At 45.6% G+C, this 24,426-nt stretch overlaps 3 protein-coding genes across 8 annotated transcripts in view; 2 read left to right on the top strand and 1 right to left on the bottom strand.

Annotated features, from left to right (window-relative positions):
- LOC138830122 (MMS19 nucleotide excision repair protein homolog) overlaps positions 1-1,814 on the top strand; it is a 35,443-nt gene extending 33,629 nt beyond the window's left edge. For all 4 annotated transcript variants that reach the window (XM_070026530.1, XM_070026529.1, XM_070026531.1 and 1 more), the window contains 5 exons: positions 120-202; positions 322-486; positions 739-798; positions 1,230-1,330; positions 1,409-1,814. In XM_070026530.1, coding sequence (XP_069882631.1) covers positions 120-202; positions 322-486; positions 739-798; positions 1,230-1,330; positions 1,409-1,436 — 437 coding nt within the window. In that variant the 3' untranslated portion in view covers positions 1,437-1,814. The remainder of the gene's footprint in view (positions 1-119; positions 203-321; positions 487-738; positions 799-1,229; positions 1,331-1,408) is intronic.
- A 234-nt stretch (positions 1,815-2,048) lies between these two features.
- Positions 2,049-12,558, bottom strand: LOC138830124 (palmitoyltransferase ZDHHC16). Of its 3 annotated transcripts, XM_070026533.1 has the most exons (13): positions 12,243-12,557; positions 11,623-11,753; positions 10,937-10,980; positions 7,626-7,873; positions 7,256-7,450; positions 7,032-7,120; positions 6,633-6,661; positions 5,829-5,962; positions 5,642-5,689; positions 4,764-4,849; positions 4,074-4,197; positions 3,823-3,893; positions 2,049-2,589 (listed from the first exon to the last, which is right to left on the bottom strand). In XM_070026533.1, the coding sequence occupies exons 4-13, from the start codon at positions 7,866-7,868 to the stop codon at positions 2,475-2,477; spliced, it is 1,134 nt and encodes a 377-aa protein (XP_069882634.1). In that variant the 5' UTR covers positions 7,869-7,873; positions 10,937-10,980; positions 11,623-11,753; positions 12,243-12,557; the 3' UTR covers positions 2,049-2,474. The 3 variants fall into 3 exon arrangements, with proteins under 3 accessions (XP_069882634.1, XP_069882636.1, XP_069882635.1); XM_070026535.1 differs by lacking the exon at positions 5,642-5,689 and having other exon boundaries at positions 12,243-12,558; XM_070026534.1 differs by lacking the exon at positions 10,937-10,980.
- A 34-nt stretch (positions 12,559-12,592) lies between these two features.
- LOC138830126 (exosome complex component CSL4) lies at positions 12,593-23,789 on the top strand. Its single transcript, XM_070026538.1, has 8 exons — positions 12,593-12,662; positions 12,773-12,888; positions 16,809-16,883; positions 19,452-19,540; positions 21,321-21,354; positions 22,357-22,407; positions 22,533-22,617; positions 23,384-23,789. Exons 1-8 carry the CDS (start codon positions 12,632-12,634, stop codon positions 23,488-23,490), a joined length of 588 nt encoding a protein of 195 aa, XP_069882639.1. The 5' UTR covers positions 12,593-12,631; the 3' UTR covers positions 23,491-23,789.
- The last annotated feature ends 637 nt before the right edge of the window (positions 23,790-24,426 follow it).

Here is a 24,426-nt window from a genome sequence, read left to right as displayed (position 1 = left end):
TATGTGGTAGGCAAGCACTCTGCCCCTAAGCCACATTCCTAGCTCCCCAGAATTTAATTTTGAGACTGAATGCCTAAACCCAGTTTCTTTCCTGACCTTTCCCATTTTTTTTTTTTTAGATGTGAAGCCAAACTACCTGAAGGGTCTGTCTCATGTACTTAATAGGCTGCCCAAGCCTGTGCTCTTGCCAGAACTGCCCACGGTAAGTCTTCCATCTGGCCTCTTAGCCGGGGACAAGGCTGTTTTCCAGTAGTCAGGACGAGAGGGGAGGAAGAGAATCAGCAGCATCAAATTGTTGCTTCTATCTGAAATTCTTTCTAGCTCCTTTCCTTGCTACTGGAGGCCCTGTCCTGCCCTGACTCTGTGGTCCAGCTCTCTACCCTCAGCTGCCTTCAGCCTCTTCTACTGGAAGCACCCCAAGTAATGAGTCTTCATATTGACACCTTGGTCACCAAGTTTCTGAACCTCAGCTCCAGCCCTTCCATGGTGCGTTGACCCCGGCACCTCCCCCCCCCTCCGCCATCCACCCTACACCCCCTCCTCCTCCTCCATGATGGCCTGTGCGCTGTTCTGGTTTTCTGGTTAATTATAGATAGGACTTTCCTGCCCAGGTTGGCTTTGAACCATAATCCTTTGATCTCAGCCTCCTGAGTAGCTAGGATTACAGGCGTGAGCCACTGGCACGTGGCTGGCACCTTTCTTCTTGGATCTCCCACTCACCTTCTGGTTATGTTACAGGCTGTCCGGATTGCTGCACTTCAGTGTATGCATGCTCTCACTCGCTTGCCTACCCCTGTGGTAAGTACCTCGCCCGTCTATCCTAGCCTGGAAACCAGGCTCAGATGAGATAGAGAAGTGCTTTTTTTGCCTTCTGTTTTGTCTAGTGGGATTAGCCATCCTACTGTATATTATTGAGATGGATTTATCTCAATACAGATACAGGCAGATATTTTTTCCTTGGGCCCAAAATGGAGCCACAAACCCTGACTACTTCAGAACAGAATGGCCATCCTGCCATTTGAGATACTGTGGAATCCCTAAAGAATAGGACCCATTACAGTTGTTGAACATATGTGAGGCTCTGGGTTCAGTCCCTGGCATGAATGCATGTACACACACGCACAGCATATGAAGCACATTTCACTTCAGAATGTGAGTTACACAGTCAGAGAAGCACCATTTCCAGGTGCTAAAGCTGAGCAACACTAAGATTATTTCTTACTCCACAGTTGCTGCCATACAAACCACAGGTGATCCGGGCCTTAGCCAGGCCGCTAGATGACAAGAAGAGACTGGTGCGCAAAGAAGCTGTGTCAGCCAGGGGAGAATGGTGAGTTCTAGGTTACAGGTAAGGTAGGACCAAAATAAACCTCAGTGCTAACGTTGCCAACATTCTTTGTGCTTACAGGTTTCTGTTGGGGAGCCCTGGCAGCTGAGTCCCCAAGCCCCCGTCCTGGTCTACACGCTTCTGACTGACAATCTAACCTAGAATTACCATCAAGCCATTCTGCCCACGGCAAGCAGACTGCTGACCTGTGCTTGTCATTCTCACCAACACAGCACAAGTACTGGGCCTGTTTTCCATGGCTGTACAAAAGAGACAGGAATCCTGATTCCTAACAGATTTGTGAAGTAACTAAACAAGACTACTTATGTTTAAAGAAAGATCTTGGGTTGTAGGGCTCTCCCATTGTATCTTATGTCAGGAGAAGGGAGCTATGCTGTAGAGGGGTGTGTGCAGTTGAGTGTGGCCCTGAGGACCAGGGATAGTGGATGTGTATGTACTGCTGAAGAATAAAAATTTTTTTTGGTAATGAAGCTGTCAGGAATTTCCCCCATCTCACATACACCTCAGTAGCACATAGCCAGGAGGTCTCTGATTGCCTTAGCTACAGAAATAGTCATGATAGAGATTAGCCAAGAATTCTGCGGGGCATCCAGCCCCTCCAAGGATGGACATAGGAGGTAGCACCAGACTACCTCACTAGATTTTCCTTGACCTCCCTTTTTCCCACTCAATAGGCAAAGAGTAGAAAGCTACATATCTTTACAAATCAAATGCCTTTATTTTTGCTCTCTTCAGTAGCATGTGAGAATGGCAGTGACCTCAAGAGCAGGCCGGATGTCTGCCTGCTGAGAAGTCAGGAGGCCCAGCATACTATACCATTGTTTTCCCAGACAGGAAGTGGAAGAGGTGGTAGCTAGCCCCAGTGCTGGACTAGGTCAGACAAGATAAGCCAGTTGCCTGACCCCAAGTCTGGGGCTAGAACTTCTATTTGCCTGAGTAAAAGGACATCAGTCCCAGGAATTCTCTTCATTGTCTCTTGCTTTTATAGTGTCCTGAAGGTTGGTCTGCCTGTGAGATGTCCTTGCATAGGACCGTAAGACAGGCCCAATGGCTCTTTTTGATCAAGGACTCCAAGAAAAGCTGCCCTTGAAGCAGCAGATCAAACACGCATGGCTGACAACCTAGTTTACACTGCCATGACAGAGGCTGAGTGAGCTGTCACCCAAGAAGGGGGCTCCCAGCTCAACCCATTCCCATGGGGCAGGTGATTGGAAGGTAACAGCACCCGGGTGAGCCAATGCCTACAAGAAAAGATAGAAATGTCCCTTGAGTTCTAAGAGTTCATACTGTCCTTCCTATTCATTCTGAAGCAAGTATACATCAAGCACAAAGGTAATGAGAGCTCTTAATTTCTTTCACTAATCTGACCAATATATGTACCTCCTGGGAATTTGAAAACCTTTTGAGGTTTTTATTTTTTATTTTTGGGTCTGGTCGTGGGGCCTGAACTCTGGGCCTGGGCGCTGTCCCTCAGCTCTTCAGCTCAAGGCTAGCGCTCTACCACTTGAGCCACAGCACCACTTCCCGCTTTTTTTTTATTTTCATTTAGCTTATGTGGTGCTGAGGAATCAAACCCAGGGCCTCATGCATGCAAGGCATGCACTCTACCACTGAGCTACCTTCCCAGCCCTAAGGTTCTTATTTTTTGGTGCCAGTCCTTGGGGCTCGAACTCAGGGCTATCACTGAGCTTTAGTCACGGCTAACACTCTACCATTTGAGCTACAGCTCTACTTCTAACTTTCTGGTGGTTAATTGGAGACAAGCCTCAGATTTTCTTGCCTGGCTGGCCTCAAACCTCAATCCTTAGATCCCAGCTTTCTGAGTAACTAGGATTACAGGCATGAGACATAGTTGTTTGTTTGTCTTGAGATTTTTTTTTTGTTTTGAGACCGGATCTTGGTATATAGCCCAAGCTATCCTTGTACTCCTGACTGTCCTGTCTCAAGACTCCCAAAGTGCTGTGATTACAGATGTGTTCCCCTGCCACACCCAGCCCCTTTTGATGATTTGAGCTATTTTCTAAGGGTACTTAGTTCATTTGATTGTTACCCTCAGTGGCTACAGTTAAAGTTAACTTCCCCTTGTCTCGTGGGCTGGGACCTGTCACAAGTAGATTACCTCAGTCTCTCACATTATGGCATGAACTCCAAATACTGTCATATAATTGAGAGGTAGGTAATTGATTGGAGATCATTATGTCCTCCCCAGATGTCCTTTCCTGAGCTTTCTGAGGTTCTCCTCTAGTCCTCTTGAAGCCTTGTTTATATTAACCACTTATGTGGCCTCAAGCCCATCTACTTCAAATGGAAGCAATATTCTCTATTCTTAGAGTCAGCAATCACTAGCCACATGAAACTATCTGAACTCATGAAAATAAAATCCAATTACAAACTCCTTAGTGGTACTAGCCACATTCTATTGCTTCCAGATAGTTCTGTCACCCACCACTAGTGTCTATGCTTTTTAACTTTACCTTCCTGTGTCCACACCCAGGAATATCTTCCAGTTGTCCAAGCAGCCATAGTTGTAGGGATTTCTAAATACCTAGGGCCAAGAAAAATATGTTTCTACAAACATCTTCTATTCAACCCCCCTCGTCTTTGATAGCTAAGTGGGCAGATTCTGGTCTTTTATGATGCTTGTCTGGTCAGCCATGGCCTTTCCTTACAAGATGCATGTTCAGCTGCACACCTGCCCACCACCCAAACCCTCCACCACACTCACCCTGCCCTTGGCCTGTAACCGACGTCTCTCCTTCTTGTTTATGTGCCTTTCAATGCTAGTCTCACCTCGGCTGATAAGAACGGCATGCCATACAGTTAGGGCACCCAGAGCAAGTGCCACAGAACTAAGAAAAGAAAGGCCAAGATTAGTAGGAGTTAGAACAGGAGGACCTCAGTCTGGAATTGATCTGATTAGTTAAGCCCCATTTTCCTTATATTTTAGTGTATATACATATATATAATTAGAACACATCACGGTAAGCTTAGAAAAATTACGTGGAAAGGAAGGTAGGGAAATAAGTCTGATACTGACGAAAAAAATACTGCTTGGGAGGTAGGGCAGTACAAGCACCAAGGTAGACTGACTGAGGTATCTACTATTCCCTAGCTGTGTGTAATGTGAATCATTCCATCACTCCAGTTTTCATTTTTCCTCCTCTATAAATGCAGTCACCTTCTCTTCAAGTAGGTACAAGGAATAAATGCAGTAGACGCTTAACTTACACTTAACAAGCATGTCATATCCTTAGTGCTTTGTAACCAGGAGTACTGCTGTCCTTGAAAGTCTCTGCCCAAAATGCTGGAAAACGTTCTCTTTACCAATCTCAGTAGACTAAATAGCAGCAGATCACTCAGGGATGAGTTCCTGATACTTCCCCTTCCTTAAAACTAGCAAAACTGAGTTAAATACCTGCACAGGAACCAGAGGTAGACAAGACTCTTGTGGGTTATCCTTTCTCGAAAGGAGAAGATAGGTGGTGGAGTCTGGTGGTAAGTCTAGAAAAAGAAAACAGCAAAGCCTGGCTTCTTTGCTCTGTTAGTCTCCAGCAACTGCCACCAAAGCCCCCAGCAACTACAGGCAGGGAGTGATACAAACCCAGGCAGAGAAATGGGATTAAAGCCACAGAGGAATTAGGAGAGCAGCCAGGTGTATGGGCCAAGCCCGGCAGCACCATCATACCCACAAAACACTGGGCAGAACAGGTTTGGACAAGATTGCAAAACATGAGGTGATAACCCTGGGCCTTAAGGTTGACAACACAAATGGGGCTCCAGGGGAAGCCACTGTAGTCCCTAGCCAGAACTCCTTCACTGCGGCTACATCCTCCAAAAGACCGGACCCACACACAGCATGGGCAAACTGAAAGGGAAAGAACTGAGTTCCACTAAGAATTTGTGAGGGCAGCAGAGGGACAAGCTCAGGATATGCTCAGAATAAGGAGTCTTAAAAAGCACAAAGGAGGATGATCCAGACGTACGGGACAGACATCACTGTCCCGTGGAGCCCCATTACACAGACTTAACAAGGACTCCTGGCTGCTCTGGCTATCAGCAGGGCAGAGTCCAGGCTCAGCCCAGAGGCGATGACAGGATAGATAACAAAAGACTACTCACTTGCCCCTGGGCTACTGAATCTACCAGTGGCAAGGCAGCCTCCCTAAACACTTATGAGCCAATGCTGTTGCAGCCTCTAACCCCTATAATTAAATTAGCAAGGCCCAGTTGCCAGAACAACTCTTAAACCCCCAGGCCTAAGCAGCAGGGGGCAGTGGGGCGGGGTCAGCCCACCTGGTTGCCAACCGCCTGTAGTTTGTTCTTGTCGAGCTGTTTCATTTTCTAAGGGGATGGAAAACAGTGCTGGTTATACTCTCAGGCCTCTAGGATAGGGGTGCTACCAGCCCCCTTCCTTAGGAACAGGTTTCATATCCCAAAGTTCTGCCCTACTAAGCTGCCCTGCTCCTAATCATGGACTTACCTCAATGGCAGCATAGGCCTCCCGGAAAAGATCCCAACTTCCATAGCTGCAATAGACACAGCCCAGAGTCATGAAAAAGCAGAAAGAGAAGAAGTACCGATGATTATAATGGCCCACACAATTGTTTAGCCAGGCTGGTGAAGTGATTTAAGGATAAGATCAAATAATTTCAAGAGATGTTCTTGATTTAAGACATCACCCAAGCAAGAACTATTTTTTTCTGTTATTTTTAAGTAGTTATACAAATGGGTTTCAATTCAACAAGTCAGTTTATTAATACAATGTATCTTGAGATCAGTGTCATTCCTAAGATCTTTTTTTTTTTTCAAAGCCAAGAAAATAGGAAACAGTTTCCCAAGGTTGAGGTGAAAGTCTTCTAGAAAAAGCCACCAGGAAATCATGTAGAATGTGCCTGATACATAGTAACCAGGGTTAGCTATACAGCTGTATGGGACAGCAGAAAGGGGCCTGTGGTTCTATCTGGCACCCCCAGTAGAAGCCATAGATGCCCAGACGCCTCTTTCCACTCAATGGCTGTTACACCACAGCCTACAAAAGGAAGACTTGTACAAGATTCATTGCACCCAGAAAATCCATGTGTCAAAGAGCCTATGAGCCTCCTGCTGCCTCTTGCCCAGAAGATTGTCTGTCCCCATAGCACCTTTCTACTAACTTGTCATGTGCCCAGTGAGTGCTCTTTGTAGGCTGATGTAGAAAACTTGGGTTTGTGGCCACTAACCCTGTACAGTGCTTTGAAGCTTAAAAAAAAAAACAAACCCTGGAACAGAAGAGAGAAAAGGATACGGCAGTGATGATCCATCTTCAGCACACACCTGTGAGGGAGGGACACAGGCTCTGTTACGGTGGCCAAGGTTCTGGAGATGATAGTGCCAATACTTTCCTACAAGGACCAGCATCCTGCTGAGGTGGAAAGGGCACAGACTATGAAGACAGCCAGGCCTTGCTTCAAACCCAGCTCTGCAGTTTATTGTTAGATGATTCTGGACAAGAAACTCACTTCTCGAAGCAGTAATGCCTAACTCACAGGACTACCCTAAAGGACTAGGTGTTAGGAGTTGGACATCACACTGCCTGGGACATGATGGATGCTTCATATCTTAACAAGTTCTAAGGCCAAGTGTTAGCCTAAGATTATAGCAAAAGGGCCACCACTGGGGTTCACAGAGCAAAGCAAAGACCTACCTATTGCAGATGCTGCAGTGATGTGTTCGGGCTGGCTTGGGGTAAATGCACTTCTTACAGATGGAGACTGTGGCAATGTCATTCCTTCCCTGTTTGGAGGGAGAACAACATCATGACTGCTTTTTATGTCTCAAAAGTTTGCAAGGTACTCTCTCTCCCACTCATAGAACTGGCTCCCATAGCCTACAACTCTCCCCCTCCACCCTGTGCCCATAGGGACCCACCTCAGGTGGGTACCCAGGAGGAGTGGTGATGGCCTGGTAGTAATGGAAGACGATGAGGATCAGATTCCAGTGACTATAGAAGAAATGCCAACAGAGTCGTGGCACTGAGTAGGTTTGGAGAATGAGGGGCAGGACACATAGGTAGGCAATGGCCACGATGGAGCCCGTCAGCACAATCACCAGCACCACGAACACCTGCCAACACCAGGGAGCTCAGTTAGACATAATTAAGAGTTACACCTAGAGGAGTCTCGAGTTTCCTTAAGGCTAGGGTCTTGCCTCCAAAGCCTAGTATAGGACTATCAGAGACACTCCCCTCTGCTCCAAAAACCATCCCTTTTTCCTGGGCAACTTTGGCATCCTCACTTACCACCCCAAACCAGCGGATCACGTTGTCCACCAGCCAGTAGACAGGCTCAAAGGCAGCATCAACAGCAGTGTCGCTGCCCCCAAAGGAGTTGTACAGCAGGGAGCGCAGGCAGACCTTGCCATACCGCCATCGTTGTACCAGGCCTCGGAGCAAAGGTGGACAGCGGCGCCTGTAGCCCAGGAGCAGGAGAATACGCAGGCAGAGGCGGGCTGGGCCCAGCAGCAGGCTCCGCTGGACCCGCATGGTTCCTAGGATATTACATCATTGTGAGGATCTAGCTTAAATCCTGCCCATACCTGTATCACCAGTGAGAAGGCCCCAAGACTGAAGTCCTGATAAGGCCAGTCATCAACTGTGGGAAAGAAAAGATTACCTCACTTAAAAATAGAATGTCCAGTACCAATGTCCCAACCACATTACATTGTAGAAGGTAGGAAATGGAATTTTGTTTTTTTTTGGGGGGGGGTCCAGTTATGGGGCCTGAACTCTGGGCCTGGGCACTGTCCCTCAGCTCTTCAGCTCAAAGCTAGCACTCTACCACTTAAGCCACAGCGCCACTTCTGGCTTTTTTCATTTTGCTTATGTGGTGCTAAGGAATCGAACCTAGGGCCTCATGCATGCAAGGCAAGCGCTCTACCACTGAGCCACCTTCCCAGCCCCAGGAAATGGAATTTCTTTTTTTTTTTTTTTTGCCAGTCATGGGGCCTGAACTCTGGGCCTGGGCGCTGTCCCTCAGCTCTTCAGCTCAAGGCTAGCGCTCTACCACTAGAGCCACAGCGCCACTTCCGGCTTTTCTTTTTTCTGTTTATGTGGTGCTGAGGAATCGAACCCAGGGCCTCATGCTCGCAAGGCATGCACTCTACCGCTGAGCTACCTTCCCAGCCCCAGGAAATGGAATTTCTAAGCCACAAAAACATTTACGTTACATCACACTCAAATCCAAACAAGGGTGAGGAAGAGGCAAATGGCTTCAGGTATGTATGGACAGAACACTGGTGGAGCAGAGCCAATATGAACAAAGTTGCCCACCATGTTTTAGTATGGTTACTGTGACAGATTTTTCAGAGTTTCTTGCCTGCCCTGGTCCACCAATTATACAGCATGAGACCCTACACCTAGATCTTCCCTGTTACTGTGTCTTAGCTAAAGATCTTCCTATTCCCTGTAGGCTTAGGTTACAAGCCAGCGACAGCTTGGTAGCAGGAGATTGTGTGTCTCCTGTCAGGGCAGCCAGCCACCCCTTATATGACATAAGATGCTTTGTCTCCAGTTGCACTCCCAGTTCTACCCCAAGGATGATCCAGCCAAAACAACTTCAAGAATTCAAAGCAGTGGAAGGGGCTTGCTCTCTGTGATAAATTTTCTTTGCTGCACTATAGTTAAGACACTCAAGAACCACCTGCATCTTCAGCTTTTGACCCCAGGCTTCCAAACTCGCCCTCCTAGCTCTCCAGCCCTCTCCATGGCTCCTCTTTAAGTACCCCCATCTCCATGTATTCTCTACCTCCTTCACTCTGTGAGGAGCTCACTATGCAAGCACTGACCAGAACCCCGGATACAGATACTCTAACAGACTCTTTTCATGATAGCTTCATCAGTTCTACAGATTAAAGTCTCTTACCAAAAAAGAATATCTGATTTTCTCCTAGGACAGCCAAGATTTGCTTTGTCCTTAATAACTACTGACTTATTTAAAAGGCAGCTCAAGATACAGCAGAAACTGGAGGAGCCTGCTCTGCCATAGGATGGTTTCAATTCAGTAACTGGAGCAATGTACTCTCCTTGCATCCTGGATCATCCCCACAAAAAAGTATTTCAGAAGAAATACTTAAACACCCTCTTCTACATGCCCTAAAACCTTCAAAAGAAACCAAGCAAATGAGGTGTACAGAGAGAGGAAGGGAGAGAGAAGACCAGCATTCAGAAGGCTGAGGTAGGAGGATCAAGAGCTCAATGCCAACTTGGCCATTTTATTGAAATAAAAGCTGGAAGTGACACTGTGGCTCAAGTGGTAGAGTGCTCGCCTTGAGCAAAAGAAGCTCAGGGATAGTGTCAGGCCCTATGTTCAAGCCCCCGGACTGGCAAAAAAAAAAAAAAAAAGAAAGAAACTAGCCATTGCCATCGCCTCCTAGGAAGTTAAGAGAATTAAAAGGAGTGTAAAAAATAGAAAAAATAAAAATAAACCGGGCAAAACTGTAAGTAAGCACTGGTGGCTCACATCTGTAATCCTAGCTACTCAGGAGGTTGAGATCTGAGGATCTCGGTTCAAAGCCAGCTCAGGCAGGAAAGTCCCTGAGACTCTTATCTCCAATAAAACCACTAGAAAACCAGAAGTGGTGCTGTGGCTCAAGCGACTGAGCCCTCGCCTTGAGCTGAAGAGCACAAGGACAGCACCCAAGCCCAGAGTTCAAGCCCCATGACCGACAACAACAACAAAAAGCTCGGGTAAACCTTCTTTGAGTTGTACTCCTATTGTTTGGAACCATGATTTGGGTAAAGCATACATTTTTAAAATAGCAGTCATAATCAAATAAAAGGTCAGAGCCAGTCACCAGTAACTCCTGCCTATAATCCTAGCTGCCCAGCAGGCTAAGATTTGAGGATCACAGTTCAAAACCAGCCTTGGCAGGAAAGTCCATCTCCAATTAACCACCAAAAAGCCAGAAGCAGAGCTGTAACTAAAGTGGTAGAGCACTAGCCTTGAGCAAAAAAAAAAAAAAAATCTCAGGGACAGCACCCAGGCTCTAAGTTCAAGCCCCAAACCAGCACAATAACAATATTTTTTTTCTTCTCTCTCCTTTCTGACAGAAGAGAACTGACTGCCCCACAACAAATCTAGATAACTTTTGGACTATTCACTCCACCTATACATTCTCTTGCTGGGGATATTGAAAAATATCCTATTTGCTAAAATATTTCTTATAGCAGAACACTGTGTAAATCAGATGCATTCCCTCATTAGTAATAAACACTAATTCATGCCTCAGAGCCAGAGCCACCACACCTAGTCAAAAAAACTCCTCAGATTCTCTCCTTTTCAGATTATTCTCAACTACCTCCTGAATTCCTGAGCTCTACAAGAAATGCCTATCTCAAAGACTAGATTCTCATATATCTGCTTATATCATGCCAGAACTCAATCTCCCTGTATTCCTATCCAATGAGGAATAGGAAAAAAATATTTAGGTCCCTCCAGCATTAATATGATTGTATAATATATAAATATGTGTGTATTATGTATGTATATATATTTACATACACACACTTGGCATGGTATAAATAAAATGTTTATAAAGTAGTTAAAACAATACCTGGCTCATGGATGTAGTCAATAAATATTTGTTGAATGAATGACCTAGAGAGATGCAGAAGTGGAAAGTGGTCAGATGTCTATCTGTTCTACAAATACCATCAAGGGTACGTCTGCCAATGTGATAACACTAAAGTGTTTGCTCCTATCATTCTTCCTAATTAATAAAGAGAGAAAAAGAAACTGTTATTAGAATCCTAACACTAAAGAGCTGGAAGGCACTTTTACGAAACAAGTGCAAACAGAACTCAACCCAAACATGTGAAACAAAAAAGCTTAGCGTCATAGAGTGAGCCTAGTGTGAAACCAGGCCTCTCCTCTAACTTTAGCTAATTGGGATATGGGGGATAGGGAGAATGGGGGATTTGTTATCAGTGGACCATATCTGAAACATTTAATCTCAGGAAACAGATAAGCAAAACTCAATTATGTGTTTAGGGAGGGAGAGTTAACAGGGGAGTGAAAAAACAAAGCATAGTTCTCCTAGTACCCCAAATGCAAACTCAAACTAGTCCCATCCCTCAATAGAGCCCGCAGGCCATCATGGCCATCTGCCACCAGATTAGAGATTGCAGGTCACAGAACTACCCTCATCCCAGAGCTCTAAATCACCATCTGTTTCCCAAGGGAAAAACTGATTGACAGGGAGGGAAGGGGACAAGAGGGAAGAATAGATTCCAAAGCTACCAGAAGGCAGATGAAACAGATCAAAGTCGTGGCAAATTTCATCTGGACAAAGATGCTCTCAGGATGTTTCCATCTCAAGCAGATGTCAGATATCAGTAAAGAGCAGTATTATTCATGTGCAGACTTTCCTTCTGGGCAAACGAGAAAAAAAAAAAAAGGAATAGTAATTTTATCTTAGGAATGTTCAGCCAAAGTTGAAGGGTCCACCAACTACGAGCGCGGGCTGCAAGACAGGAAGCTGCAGTTGCAAAAACCAGGAAAAGGTTGTCTCCACGACGGCATTGTGGCCAAAGCTCCAAGGGACTGGAGGCAAAAAATTAAGAAAAATAAATTAGGTTCGAGTTTCTCGAGAGTTTGGCCAAACCAAACTTTGGATGTGAGTTGTCGGACCTGTGAAATGGGCCAGTTGTGTCTGGCTGACTTCCTCCTCCTGCCTCTGAGGATTACCCAGCCTTGAGGGTGCGCTCTGCCGGAGCCGGGCCGGGCACGGAAGGGAGTGGGCACTGCAGGGCGAGTCCAAGGGAGCACAGAATCTGGACTTGCCTCGAGGCCCTGAGACAGGGCCTGACCCTAGAAAAAGGGACTAGGATGGGGAGCACGGGCCGAATCTTCTCCCTTACCTGCCGCCTGCCAACGCTTCAAGCAGCTAAATTGAGCCCCGCAGCCTCTGCTGTCACTCACAGCCCCTTCCTCCAGCTCAGCGCCCCGGGCGGGCCGGACTCAAGCCGACCCACCATAGCCCGCCGCTCTGAGCCACAGAGGGTGGACCCGGACCCGCCGCCAGCCCATCCTCAACCTCCAGCCAAAGGCGCAAGCCCGGGAGCCTCAAGTCCCGCCCCTAGATTTGTCCCGGTGCCACCTGGGAAATGAAGTCTTCTCTCAAGGAGGCGCGCGCGCCGACCACGTGACAACGTTAACCAATTATCGCGGTTCTTACTGCAGTACTGCGCCTAAAGGTGACCAATGGGAAGTTATCTCAGGCTTCACAGGGTGTGGAACGACGGCAGTCATGGCGCCACCCGTGAGATACTGTATTCCAGGTAAGTGAGTGATTCCCGCACGAAGTTCTGGAAAAATTCCTGACAGGCAGGAAGGCTGGATGATCAGCAGCTTCTGGAAGCCTGTGTCCGATGCAGCGTTCTTTCTTCAGGCGAACGTCTGTGCAACTTGGAGGAAGCCAGCCCGGGCAGCGGTACCTACACCCGGCACGGCTACATTTTTTCGTCGCTTGTCGGCTGCCTGACGAAGACCAGCGAGAACGGCGCGGTAAACGACTTTCCTTCTCTCTTGATGCCGTGTCTGTCTGTCTGTCTGTCTGTCTGTGACTGCACAGGTCCTGGGGCTGTAATGATACTGTCTTTCTCTTAAGCTGCCGTTGAGTTCTGGCCCTTAGGCACGAGCACTGCGGACGCGTCTTGAGTACTCCTTCGATTGAATGGTTTGTTCTCCGTTTCTCCTAGCTGTGATCGCGGCTGCTGTGCCCTGAGCAGCCACACACATCTATCTGCTCAACTGATGTCGCTTGATTGTGCTGGTGACGCTCGGGAACGTGGATAGGAAAAAGAACAGACGAAAGTTGAGAGTAGTCCAGCCTAGCAGTGAGATGAGACCTATCTAATTACCAAACTCCACTGTCTCCTCTGACTTCATCTGGCCCTGCTGGCAGCTTTGAAAATCGCTAATGCACCAAACTGTCTCCTTCCCCAGACCCCTTTATGCACTTGCCATCCAGATAGACCACTCCCTTCTCGTTAACCTATCTATGCAACTCTTACTTCTTTCATATAGCCTCTCAGAGAAGCTCCTCTAAATGCACTGGTTAAGGAAAGGGGGGTTGTGTTGAAAGGAATAGTTTTGTTAAACACTCAAAAAGACTTGTATCTGTCTCCTTCCAAGCATTTAAAAACTAAACAGTTGGTCATATTTTCCCACTAGTCTCTTCCTCTACTAGACTTTAAATTCAATGAGGGGTGGTGGTGTGTGACTGTAATTAGTCCTAGCTACTCAGGAAACTAAGGCAAGAGGTTCTCTGGAGTTGGAGGCCAACCTGATCCTGCTGAGAAAGAAGAGGTGAAAACAGGAAAAGAAGGGAAAGAATAGAATGAACGAAGGAGAAAAGAGGTGTGTGTGTGTGTGTGTCCATGTGTGCATGTATGTGTATGTATGTGTGTGTAGGTACTGAAGGTAGAACTTGGAGCCTGGATGCTGTCCTTTAGCTGTCCTTTTTTTTGGGGGGGGGGTCCGATCGTGGGGCCTGAACTCTGGGTCTGGGCACTGTCCCTTAGCTCTTCAGCTCAAGGCTAGCGCTCTACCACTTGAGCCACAGCGCCACTTCCAGCTTTTTTCTTTTCGCTTATGTGGTGCTGAGGAATCAAACCCAGGGCCTCAGGCATGCAAGGCAAGCACTCTACCACTGAGCCACCTTCCCTGCCCCTCCTTTAGCTTTTTTTGTTCAAGGCTGTTCTGCCTTTTCAGCCACAGCTCTACTTCCAGAATTTTGGTTGTTAATTAGAGGTAAGAATCTAATGAACATTTTTGCCCAGGCAAGCTTCCAACCTTGATCTCAGCCTTCATATCTCCAACCTTCAGATCTCAGCCTCCCGCATAGCTAGGATTACACCAATGCCAGGCTGAAAAGACATGTATTTGGAAATTCTGTGCAATAAAATAGAAGCATTATAACTTTGGAGGAAGACTCCAGTTATCCATGGTTACAGACAATATGGTTGTATATCAAGAAATCCCAAGAATATCACCAAAACACAGAACAATCCGGAATGACTAGAGAATTACAGTAGCATTGGGGAGAGGTGTGCTGGAATTGAATCCAGGACCTTAAATGTGTATGTATGTGTGTGTAGGTACTGAAGGTAGAACTTGGAGCCTGGATGCTGTCCTTTAGCTGTTCTTTTTTGAGGGGGGTCCGATCGTGGGGCCTGAACTCTGGATCTGGGCACTGTCCCTCAGCTCTTCAGCTCAAGGCTAGCGCTCTACCACTTGAGCCACAGCGCCACTTCCAGCTTTTTTCTTTTCGCTTATGTGGTGCTGAGGAATCGAACACAGGGCCTCAGGCATGCAAGGCAAGCACTCTACCACTGAGCCACCTTCCCTGCCCCTCCTTTAGCTTTTTTTGTTCAAAGCTGTTCTACCTTTTCAGCCACAGCTCTACTTCCAGAATTTTGGTTGTTAATTAGAGGTAAGAATCTTATGAACATTTTTGGCGAGGCAAGCTTCCAACCTTGATCTCAGCCTTCAGATCTCAGCCTCCTGCATAGCTAGGATTACACCAATGCCAGGCTGAAAAGACATGTATTTGGAAATTCTGTGCAATAAAATAGAAGCATTATAACTTTGGAGGAAGACTCCAGTTATCCATGGTTACAGACAATATGGTTGTATATCAAGAAATCCCAAGAATATCACCAAAACACAGAACAATCCGGAATGACTAGAGAATTACAGTAGCATTGGGGAGAGGTGTGCTGGAATTGAATCCAGGACCTTAAATGTGTATGTATGTGTGTGTAGGTACTGAAGGTAGAACTTGGAGCCTGGATGCTGTCCTTTAGCTGTTCTTTTTTGGGGGGGGTCCGATCGTGGGGCCTGAACTCTGGATCTGGGCACTGTCCCTCAGCTCTTCAGCTCAAGGCTAGCGCTCTACCACTTGAGCCACAGCGCCACTTCCAGCTTTTTTCTTTTCGCTTATGTGGTGCTGAGGAATCGAACACAGGGCCTCAGGCATGCAAGGCAAGCACTCTACCACTGAGCCACCTTCCCTGCCCCTCCTTTAGCTTTTTTTGTTCAAGGCTGTTCTACCTTTTCAGCCACAGCTCTACTTCCAGAATTTTGGTTGTTAATTAGAGGTAAGAATCTTATGAACATTTTTGGCGAGGCAAGCTTCCAACCTTGATCTCAGCCTTCAGATCTCAGCCTCCTGCATAGCTAGGATTACACCAATGCCAGGCTGAAAAGACATGTATTTGGAAATTCTGTGCAATAAAATAGAAGCATTATAACTTTGGAGGAAGACTCCAGTTATCCATGGTTACAGACAATATGGTTGTATATCAAGAAATCCTAAGAATATCACCAAAACACAGAACAATCCGGAATGACTAGAGAATTACAGTAGCATTGGGGAGAGGTGTGCTGGAATTGAATCCAGGACCTTAAATGTGTATGTATGTGTGTGTAGGTACTGAAGGTAGAACTTGGAGCCTGGATGCTGTCCTTTAGCTGTTCTTTTTTGAGGGGGGTCCGATCGTGGGGCCTGAACTCTGGATCTGGGCACTGTCCCTCAGCTCTTCAGCTCAAGGCTAGCGCTCTACCACTTGAGCCACAGCGCCACTTCCAGCTTTTTTCTTTTCGCTTATGTGGTGCTGAGGAATCGAACCCAGGGCCTCAGGCATGCAAGGCAAGCACTCTACCACTGAGCCACCTTCCCTGCCCCTCCTTTAGCTTTTTTTGTTCAAGGCTGTTCTACCTTTTCAGCCACAGCTCTACTTCCAGAATTTTGGTTGTTAATTAGAGGTAAGAATCTTATGAACATTTTTGGCGAGGCAAGCTTCCAACCTTGATCTCAGCCTTCAGATCTCAGCCTCCTGCATAGCTAGGATTACACCAATGCCAGGCTGAAAAGACATGTATTTGGAAATTCTGTGCAATAAAATAGAAGCATTATAACTTTGGAGGAAGACTCCAGTTATCCATGGTTACAGACAATATGGTTGTATATCAAGAAATCCTAAGAATATCACCAAAACACAGAACAATCCGGAATGACTAGAGAATTACAGTAGCATTGGGGGGAGGTGTGCTGGAATTGAATCCAGGACCTTAAACATGCCAGGCAAATACTTTACCACTTGAACTGCACTACCCAACCTTTTGCTTTTATTTTTGAGACAGGATCTTGTCACTGCTTTTTCCCAGGTTGGCCTCCAACTCAAGATGATCTTGCTTCTACAACTGGGATTACAATCATGTACCATCGTACCTAGCTTTTTCAAGCAGCATTCTTCAGTGGCCTCTTGCCCTACTATTTCTTAGAATTTCTGATTTTCTCTGATCTGGAGTATAAATGAATCTTAAAGGTCTATCTACCTTTGTGACCTCAAGGCATTTCTATTTTATGCACAAACCACAAAAGTCTTAGCCAGGACATTCATTTTTTATTCTCTGTATAGCTTCCTGTGGTATCTGTGATGCGAGAGACAGAGTCTCAGTTACTGCCAGATGTGGGAGCTATTGTCACCTGTAAGGTAAGTTTGTCCTAACCTCTGCATTTAGGACACCATTTAGAACTACATGTTCAAAGAGCCATGACCATTCTAGAATTTCATTGTGCCATATGGTAGTTACTTATAATCTTAGTACTTAGAAGATTGAAAGCAAGATCACGAATTCAAGGCTAGGCTAGCCTGAATTCGACCAATCTTCTCTACATAGCAAGATGCTCTCTATCTGAAAGAAAGGGGTGAGGGAGTTAAGGGGAAAAAAAGAGGGGAAAGGGGGATGAAGTTTGTTTCACTAGATTGGACAGGCCTAAAGATTCCTATAATAAACAAGGCCGCCAAATTCAGGCTTACATAGTTCTTTCACTAAGCTGTCTCTTAGAATGTAGTTTCTACTTGTGTCTGAGAAACAGAAGTGCCAGAGGGTGATAAGGAGGACTTTTTTTTTCCCAATGCTCCTGGCTGGTGCTCTACCACTTGAGCCTTGCCTCCATTTCGGGGAGGGAGGGCTTGCTAGTTAATTACTATAAGACTCTTGTGGATTTATCTGCTTGGGTTGATTCTGATACTCTGTACTCATATTTCACCTTCCTGAGTAGTTAGCTAGGATTATAGCTGTAAGCCTCCAGCACCTGGCTTGCATTGGCTATTTCTCAAATAGCTCCTCACTTTGTACCTGGGTCCTCTTTGGACTGCCTCTCCTCATCAGTGGGATGACTCTTGAAATTTTTCTTTTAACTGTATTTTTTTTTTTTTGTCTTTTCTTTTTTGGTACTGGGGATCGAACCCAGGACGTTGCACTTGCTAGGCAAGCGCTTTGCCACTGAGCTACATCCCAGCCCGAAATTTTTCTTTTGCCAGAGCTGGCCTCAAACTTTAGTCCCTTGATCTTTGCCTCTGAAGTAGCTAGGATTATGGGCTTGAGCCATGCTCTCTGGCAGAAGTGCTTTTTTTATTTTTTTGCTGGTCCGGGCTTGAACTCAGGGCCTGGGCACTATCCCTGAGCCTCTTTGTGCTCAAGGCTAGCATTCTACCACAACACCACTTCCAGCTTTTTGTGAGTAGTTTATTGGAGATAAGAGTCTCAGCCTTTCCTGCCTGGGCTGGCTTCAAACCACAGTCCTCAAATCTCAGCCTCCTGAATATCTAGATTATAGACATAAACCACCAGTGCCCAACAGAAGCCAGAACTGGGCTTCAGGGCCTGAGCATCATCTCTTTCACTCAAGGCTGGTATTTTACTCAAGTATTTCACTAAAGGCTGGTATTGAGCTATAGCTCTACTTCCACTTCCAGCTTTTTGGTGGTTAATTGGAGATGAGAGTCTCACACACTTTACTGTCTCAGCTGGCTTTGAACCACAGTCCTCAGATCTCAGCCTCCTACGTAGCTAGGATTACAAGTTTGTTAACCTCCAGCACTTGTTTTTGCTTACCCCCTCCCCAACACTGTCCCTGAGCTTCTTTTGCTCAAGGCTAGCACTCTACCACTTGAGCCACAACACCGCTTCTTTTTCTGATTATGTGATATTAAGGAATCAAACTTGGGGCTTCATGTGTGCTAGGCAAGCACTCTATCAGTAGGCCATATTCCCAGCTCAGTTTTATTTTTGAACATCTAACTTGATACGTTTTTGAGAAGCAAAAGTTTTTCTCTTGTATTTCTATTAAATTTAAAATCTTCTAGGAGACAGAAGACTCCTTCTTTGGGAGGAGATACAAACTAATGCTATACTGATGAGTAACGCATTATTACTAACACTACCTTCTGCCAGATTAAGCTAATTTGTAACTCTCAGTTTCTTTGTTTTATAACTAAAGAAAATCTTATGTGTTGCACTGAAAATAGCTGCTGAGGCAGTGCTTCAAATGTCATGTAGCAGCTGAAACTTTTTTTTTAAGGCAGTACTTAGTTTGAACTCACTTATTATGTGGGTGTTCTAGTATTTGAGCCTCACACCTCACCTTGAAATGTAAATTTAAATCTCTCCATTATCCAGGCCTCCAAATAAACCTGTTAAAGGATTGTTTTTGTTTTTGTTTTGTCCGTCGTGGGGCTTGAACTCAGGGCCTGGGCACTGTCCCTAAGCTTCTTTGGCTCAAGGCTACTCCTCTAGGACTTTGAGCCACAGCATCAGTTCCAGGTTTCAGGTGGTTAATTGGAGATGAGAGTCTCATGGACCTGCTTGGGCTGGCTTCAAACTGCAATCCTCAGGTTTCAGCCTCCTGAGTAGCTAGGATTACAGGCCTGAGCAACCAGCACCTTGCCTTAAAGGTCTGTTTTTACTATGCCTATTATCTATTTGTTTTAGAATTATGTGCTTGTTTTTTTTTTATTTTGATAAATACTATATGATCAGAGGCACAAATGGATTGCACCTTTGTGTTACTCTTAAGGTTTAATTTTTAATTTTTGAAACAGATTCTCACTAAGTTGATGAGCCTTGTCTCTAACTCTCTACAAAGCCTAAATGGGCTCAACCACCGAACTAACTAGGATTATTGTACAGGTATGCATGAGCACACCCAGTTTAGACGTGTTTCTTAAAACAGTTGCTAATGAATGCTCTGATGTTAACTCTTCTCTATTCCACAGGTCTCTAGCATCAATTCACGTTTTGCCAAAGTACATATCCTCTATGTGGGATCCACACCACTTAAGAATTCTTTTCGAGGAACTATTCGGTAAGAAATAGGCTTGTCTTCACTGGCCTCAGCATCTACCATGAGACAAGGATAGTGGAAGAGACTAGATTCCCATTTATACTTCCATTCTCCCTTATACTATCCAAAGAAAATATGCTAGAAGTTAAGACAGAAAGAGAAGATGAATAGAGGTTTAGCCAGATACTGGTAGCTTACACACCTATAATCCTAGCTACTGAAGAAACAGATCTGAGGATCAAGGTTTGAAACCAACCCAGGCAGGAAAGTCCCTCGGACTCATCACTAATTACCATCAAAAAGCCAGAAGTAGACTTGTGGCTCAAGTGATAGAGCACCAGGCTTGAGTATAAAAGCTAAGGGAGGGCTAGGAAGGTGGCTCAGTGGTAGAGTGCTTGCCTTGCATGCCTGAGGCCCTGGGTTCAATTCCTCAGCACCACATAAGCAAAAAGCTGGAACTGGCGCTGTGGCTCAAGTGGTAGAGCACTAGCCTTCAGCTGAAGAGCTGAGGGACAGTGCCCAGGCCCAGAGTTCAGGACCCACGACCAGACCCAAAAAAAAAAAAAAAAAGCTAAGGAACAACACTTGTAGGCCATGAATTTGAGCTCTGGTACCAGAATAAAAAATAAATAAATAAATAAGCCTGGCACAGGTGGCTCATACCTGTAATCCTAGCTATTCAGGAGGCTGAGATCTGATATTCGTGGTTCAGAGCCAGCCTTGGTAGGAAAGTCAACAAGACTCATCTCCAGTAAGCCACCAGAAAACCCAAGTGGCACTGTGGCTCAAGTGATAGAGTGCTAACCTTGAGCTGAAGAGCTCTGGAACAGCGCCCAGGCCCAGAGTTCAAGCCCCCACAACCACAAAATAATAATACAATAAAAATAAGCCAGGTGCTGGTGGCTCGCGCCTGTAATCCTAGCTACTCAGGAAGCAGAGACCTGAGGATCACAGTTCTAAGCCAGCATGGGCAGGAAAGTCCATGAGACTCTTACCTCCAATAAACCACTCAGAAAACTGGAAGTGATGCTATGGCTCAAGTGGTAGAGTGCTTGTCTTGAGCTGAAGAGCTCTAGGACAGCGCCCAGGCCCAAAGTTCAAGCCCCACAACCGACCCCCCAAAGAAAAAGTTTCATAACTTTCCTACCTGGGCTGGCTTTGATCTTCAGATCTCAGCCTCCTGAGTAGCTAGGAGCTACTGCTATCCAGCTCAGATAATTAACTTTTAAGGCCCTTTCTGGCTTCAGTATTTTTTTTGGGGGGTAGGGGGGAAGGTCCAGTCATGGGGCCTGAACTCTGGGCCTGGGCGCTGTCCCTCAGCTCTTCAGCTCAAGCTTAGCATTCTACCACTTGAGCCATAGTGCCACTTCCGGCTTTTTTTCTTTTTGCTTATGTGGTGCTGAAGAATCGAACCCAGGGCCTCAGGCATGCAAGGCAAGCACTCTACCACTAAGCCACCTTCCCAGCCCCATGGCTTCAGGATTTTATGTGGTTCTGTGTTGCCTCTCTTCACATTCTCCGGAGGCAACAGTGTTCCTCATCTTTTCCTGAAAAATCCGATCTGCTTGTCCTGACTCATGTATCATTACTACTGTCCTGTAATCCTAGAACGGGCAAAAGTTGTTTTCTCTTCTCAGTGCACATCGAGGAGACCTTTCCACCCTTCATCCTGTGGTAGCACCTGGGCGCCCATCTTGGCTTATTCTGTCTTCTCTTATAGCTTTTTAGTTTGCTAGGAATCTGCAAGATTATTCTTTCTCACAGTTAATCTTTCTGTTACTTTTTTTTTTTTTTTTAATAGGAAAGAAGATGTCCGAGCAACTGAAAAAGACAAGGTTGTTGGTTGGTTTGTTTTTTTTCCCCACCCCCATGGCTTTAGGAATTACTTCTCAATTATTATGCCAGTGAGGGCTGGGATCGTAGCTTAGTAGTAGAGCACTTATTTACCATGTTTACAACTCTATTCATTCACAAGGACTGAAAAGAGGGGGAAAAAAAATATCACAGAGAATTTCAAATGTCTATGGGAATGTGGAATGTAGAAATTAATTCCTTTCCTGCTGTAGCATATAAAGCCTCACTATTCCTCTCTCGACATTTTTTTGTTCATTTCTCTTTGAGACAGCATCTTGCTATGTAGCCAGCCTACACTGGTCCAGAACTCATCTTCCTGTTTTGGTCTTCCAGGTGATAGGTTTATGTGCCATCGTGCCCAGCTATCTTTTGCTCTTTCCTCAGATTTACCCTGGGCTTTTTTTTTTTTTTTTTTTTTGTCGGTCGTGGGGCTTGAACTCTGGGCCTGGGCCCTGTCCCTCAGCTCTTCAGCTCAAGGTGAGTGCTCTACCACTTGAGCTACAGCGCCACTTCCGGTTTTCTGGTGGTTTATTGGAGATAGGAGTCTCATGGACTTTCCTGCCCGGGCTGGCTTTGAACCGTGATCCTCTGATCTCAGCCTCCTGAGTAGCTAGGATTACAGGCGTGAGCCACCAGCGCCCGGCTACCCTGGGCTTTTTCAAAACCAACTATAGTGCCTTTTGTACAAATCAGATTGCTGATTAAGTTACTTAATTAAAAGTCTTTAATTTAGAGGAGCAAGTGAAGTCTTCACTGACTTGAGTAATACTGACATCCACCAGCAGGATTAGAAAGCAGACTGATATAACTGTAACCTCTCTGTAGTAATAGCCTTTTTTTTTTAAGAATAAAGAATTGAAATAAAAAATTCCTAAACCTAACAAAGTAGATTGGCTCTACTGTGAGGAAAGGGGGATGATTAATAATTTTCATGTAGACTTAATCAATAGCTTTCACTTATCACTGTTGTTCTTCCTTTGCAGGTTGAAATTTATAAGAGTTTCCGTCCAGGTGACATTGTCTTAGCTAAAGTGGTATCCTTTATTCTAACAGATTTCTGGCTCTTTGTCAAAAGAAATAGAGGTAGAAAAAGAACTCAAGTGGCTATAGGTAAGGAAGAACTAAAACCCATCATTTTCCTTCACAAGTGTTTTGCTAGATCTCCCTAGGAGATGCACAATCTAACTACCTGCTGACCACTGCCGAAAATGAGCTGGGAGTGGTGGTAGCCCACAGTGAATCAGGTGAGTTGGTCTATGATCTGCTCCTAAGTTTTTACTGGAAATTGTCGTTTGATGTTAATCCATTGTTATTCCTTGACCTCTTAATTATTTAGAAAGCATTGAAGTATGAATAGTGACTTGTGAATAGAACAAAAGATTTGGTCCCCTACAACTGTTATCTAGGGATGGAGTTGCAGTTAAGTGTGACAGAGCACTTGCCCAGTATGCATGAGACCCTTCCTGGACTTGACCCTCAAAAACAAAATATCAGTGATGCCTTAGCTTTGTTTGCACACTGATGAAATTGCATATCCCAGGGGCTGGGAAGGTGGCTCAGTGGTAGAGCGCTTGCCTTGCATGCATGAGGCCCTGGGTTCAATTCCCCAGAACCACATAAGCAAAAAGAAAAAAAGCCAGAAGTGGCGTGGTGGCTCAAGTGGTAGAGCGCTAGCCTTGAGCTGAAGAGCTGAGGAACAGCGCCCAGGCCCAGAGTTCAGGCCCCACGACCGGACCCAAAAAAAAAAAAAAAAGAAATTGCATATCCCAGAATATGTCTGCAATTGCAATATTTTCCTAAATCTAAAGAAACAATCCATATTCTCTGGGTGAGGTGGGTTTCACTAGGTGAAACTTTTCAGTGTTAGGGATTGAATTCAGGCTTTATGCACAGTCAGCACTCTGTCACTGAACTACATCCCAACCTGACACTTCAGTTGCATATCCAGCTGAAAATGGGTCTCAAGGAAGCATATGGATCCCAGCTCCAACACTCCCCTTTTCCTTCTAGGTGTCCAGATGGTTCCCATCAGCTGGTGTGAGATGCAGTGCCCTAAGACCCACACTAAGGAATTCCGGAAAGTGGCCCGAGTACAGCCTGAATTCTTGCAGACTTAAGCACCTTTTACCCCAAGGAGGGGGTAAGCTATTTCCAAGGATACATGCATAAAGATATCAAGACGTCATGGTCTTCATTCAGATGGCTAAGATCAATCAGCATCTACCTCTAGAAAAAGCTGCTAGAAATTTGTTCAGAAATTTGGAACACTATTCTTATGAACATCTTAGTGAAATTTCGCCCTTGAGTGGTGAAAATTATCCTTTGGAGGTAGCAGCAAACTCAGTGATGTTGGAAATAGCCTATTCCTTTTGATAGTCCTTACATTTTTTTAACTATGACCAAGAAATTTTACCAATTTCTGTTGTCTGATTAGTTGTCTCAAGTTCCTACGTGCTTTCACTTTCTAGGTGCCAAGCACTGGGTCAGGTACTACACATCCCTCACATACATTATGCTTTAGTGAGAGTAACGGGCATGTGGTAATCCAGATAGTTCTGAATGTGAGTAGTCCTGAAAAGTGGTACAAACAATATATTAATAGAGTGGTACCCCCAATAAGTGTTAAGTATGAATTGAAAAGTAGGACAGCCAGGTGGCGATGGCTCATCATGCTGAGACCTGAGGATAGCCGTTCAAAGCCAGCCCAGGCAGGAAAGCCTGTGAGACTTTTAGCTCCAATTAACCACCAAAAAGCCAGAAGTGGAGCTTGGCTCAAGTGGTAAATCTCTAACTACCTTGAGCAACAAAGCTTAAGAACAGTGTCCAGGCAGAGTTCAAGCCCCAGGATGGGCACAAAAAAAAAGGAAAGAAAGTACAAAGTACAGGGCTGGGAAGGTGGCTCAGTGGGAGAGTGCTTGCTCTGCATGCATGAGGCCCTGGTTTGATTCAACACCACATAAGCAGAAAAAGCCAGAAGTGGCGCTGTGGCTCTAGTGGTAGAGTGCTAGCCTTCAGCTGAAGAGCTGAGGGACAGTGCCCAGGCCCAGAGTTCA

Source organism: Dipodomys merriami, unplaced genomic scaffold (assembly GCF_024711535.1).
Source record: "Dipodomys merriami isolate MVZ:Mamm:240054 unplaced genomic scaffold, mDipMer1.0.p SCAF_184, whole genome shotgun sequence".
NCBI classification, from domain to species: Eukaryota; Metazoa; Chordata; class Mammalia; order Rodentia; family Heteromyidae; genus Dipodomys; species Dipodomys merriami.
The sequence above is the reverse complement of the archived record's forward strand: the minus strand, read 5'-3'. Positions and strand labels throughout refer to the sequence as shown.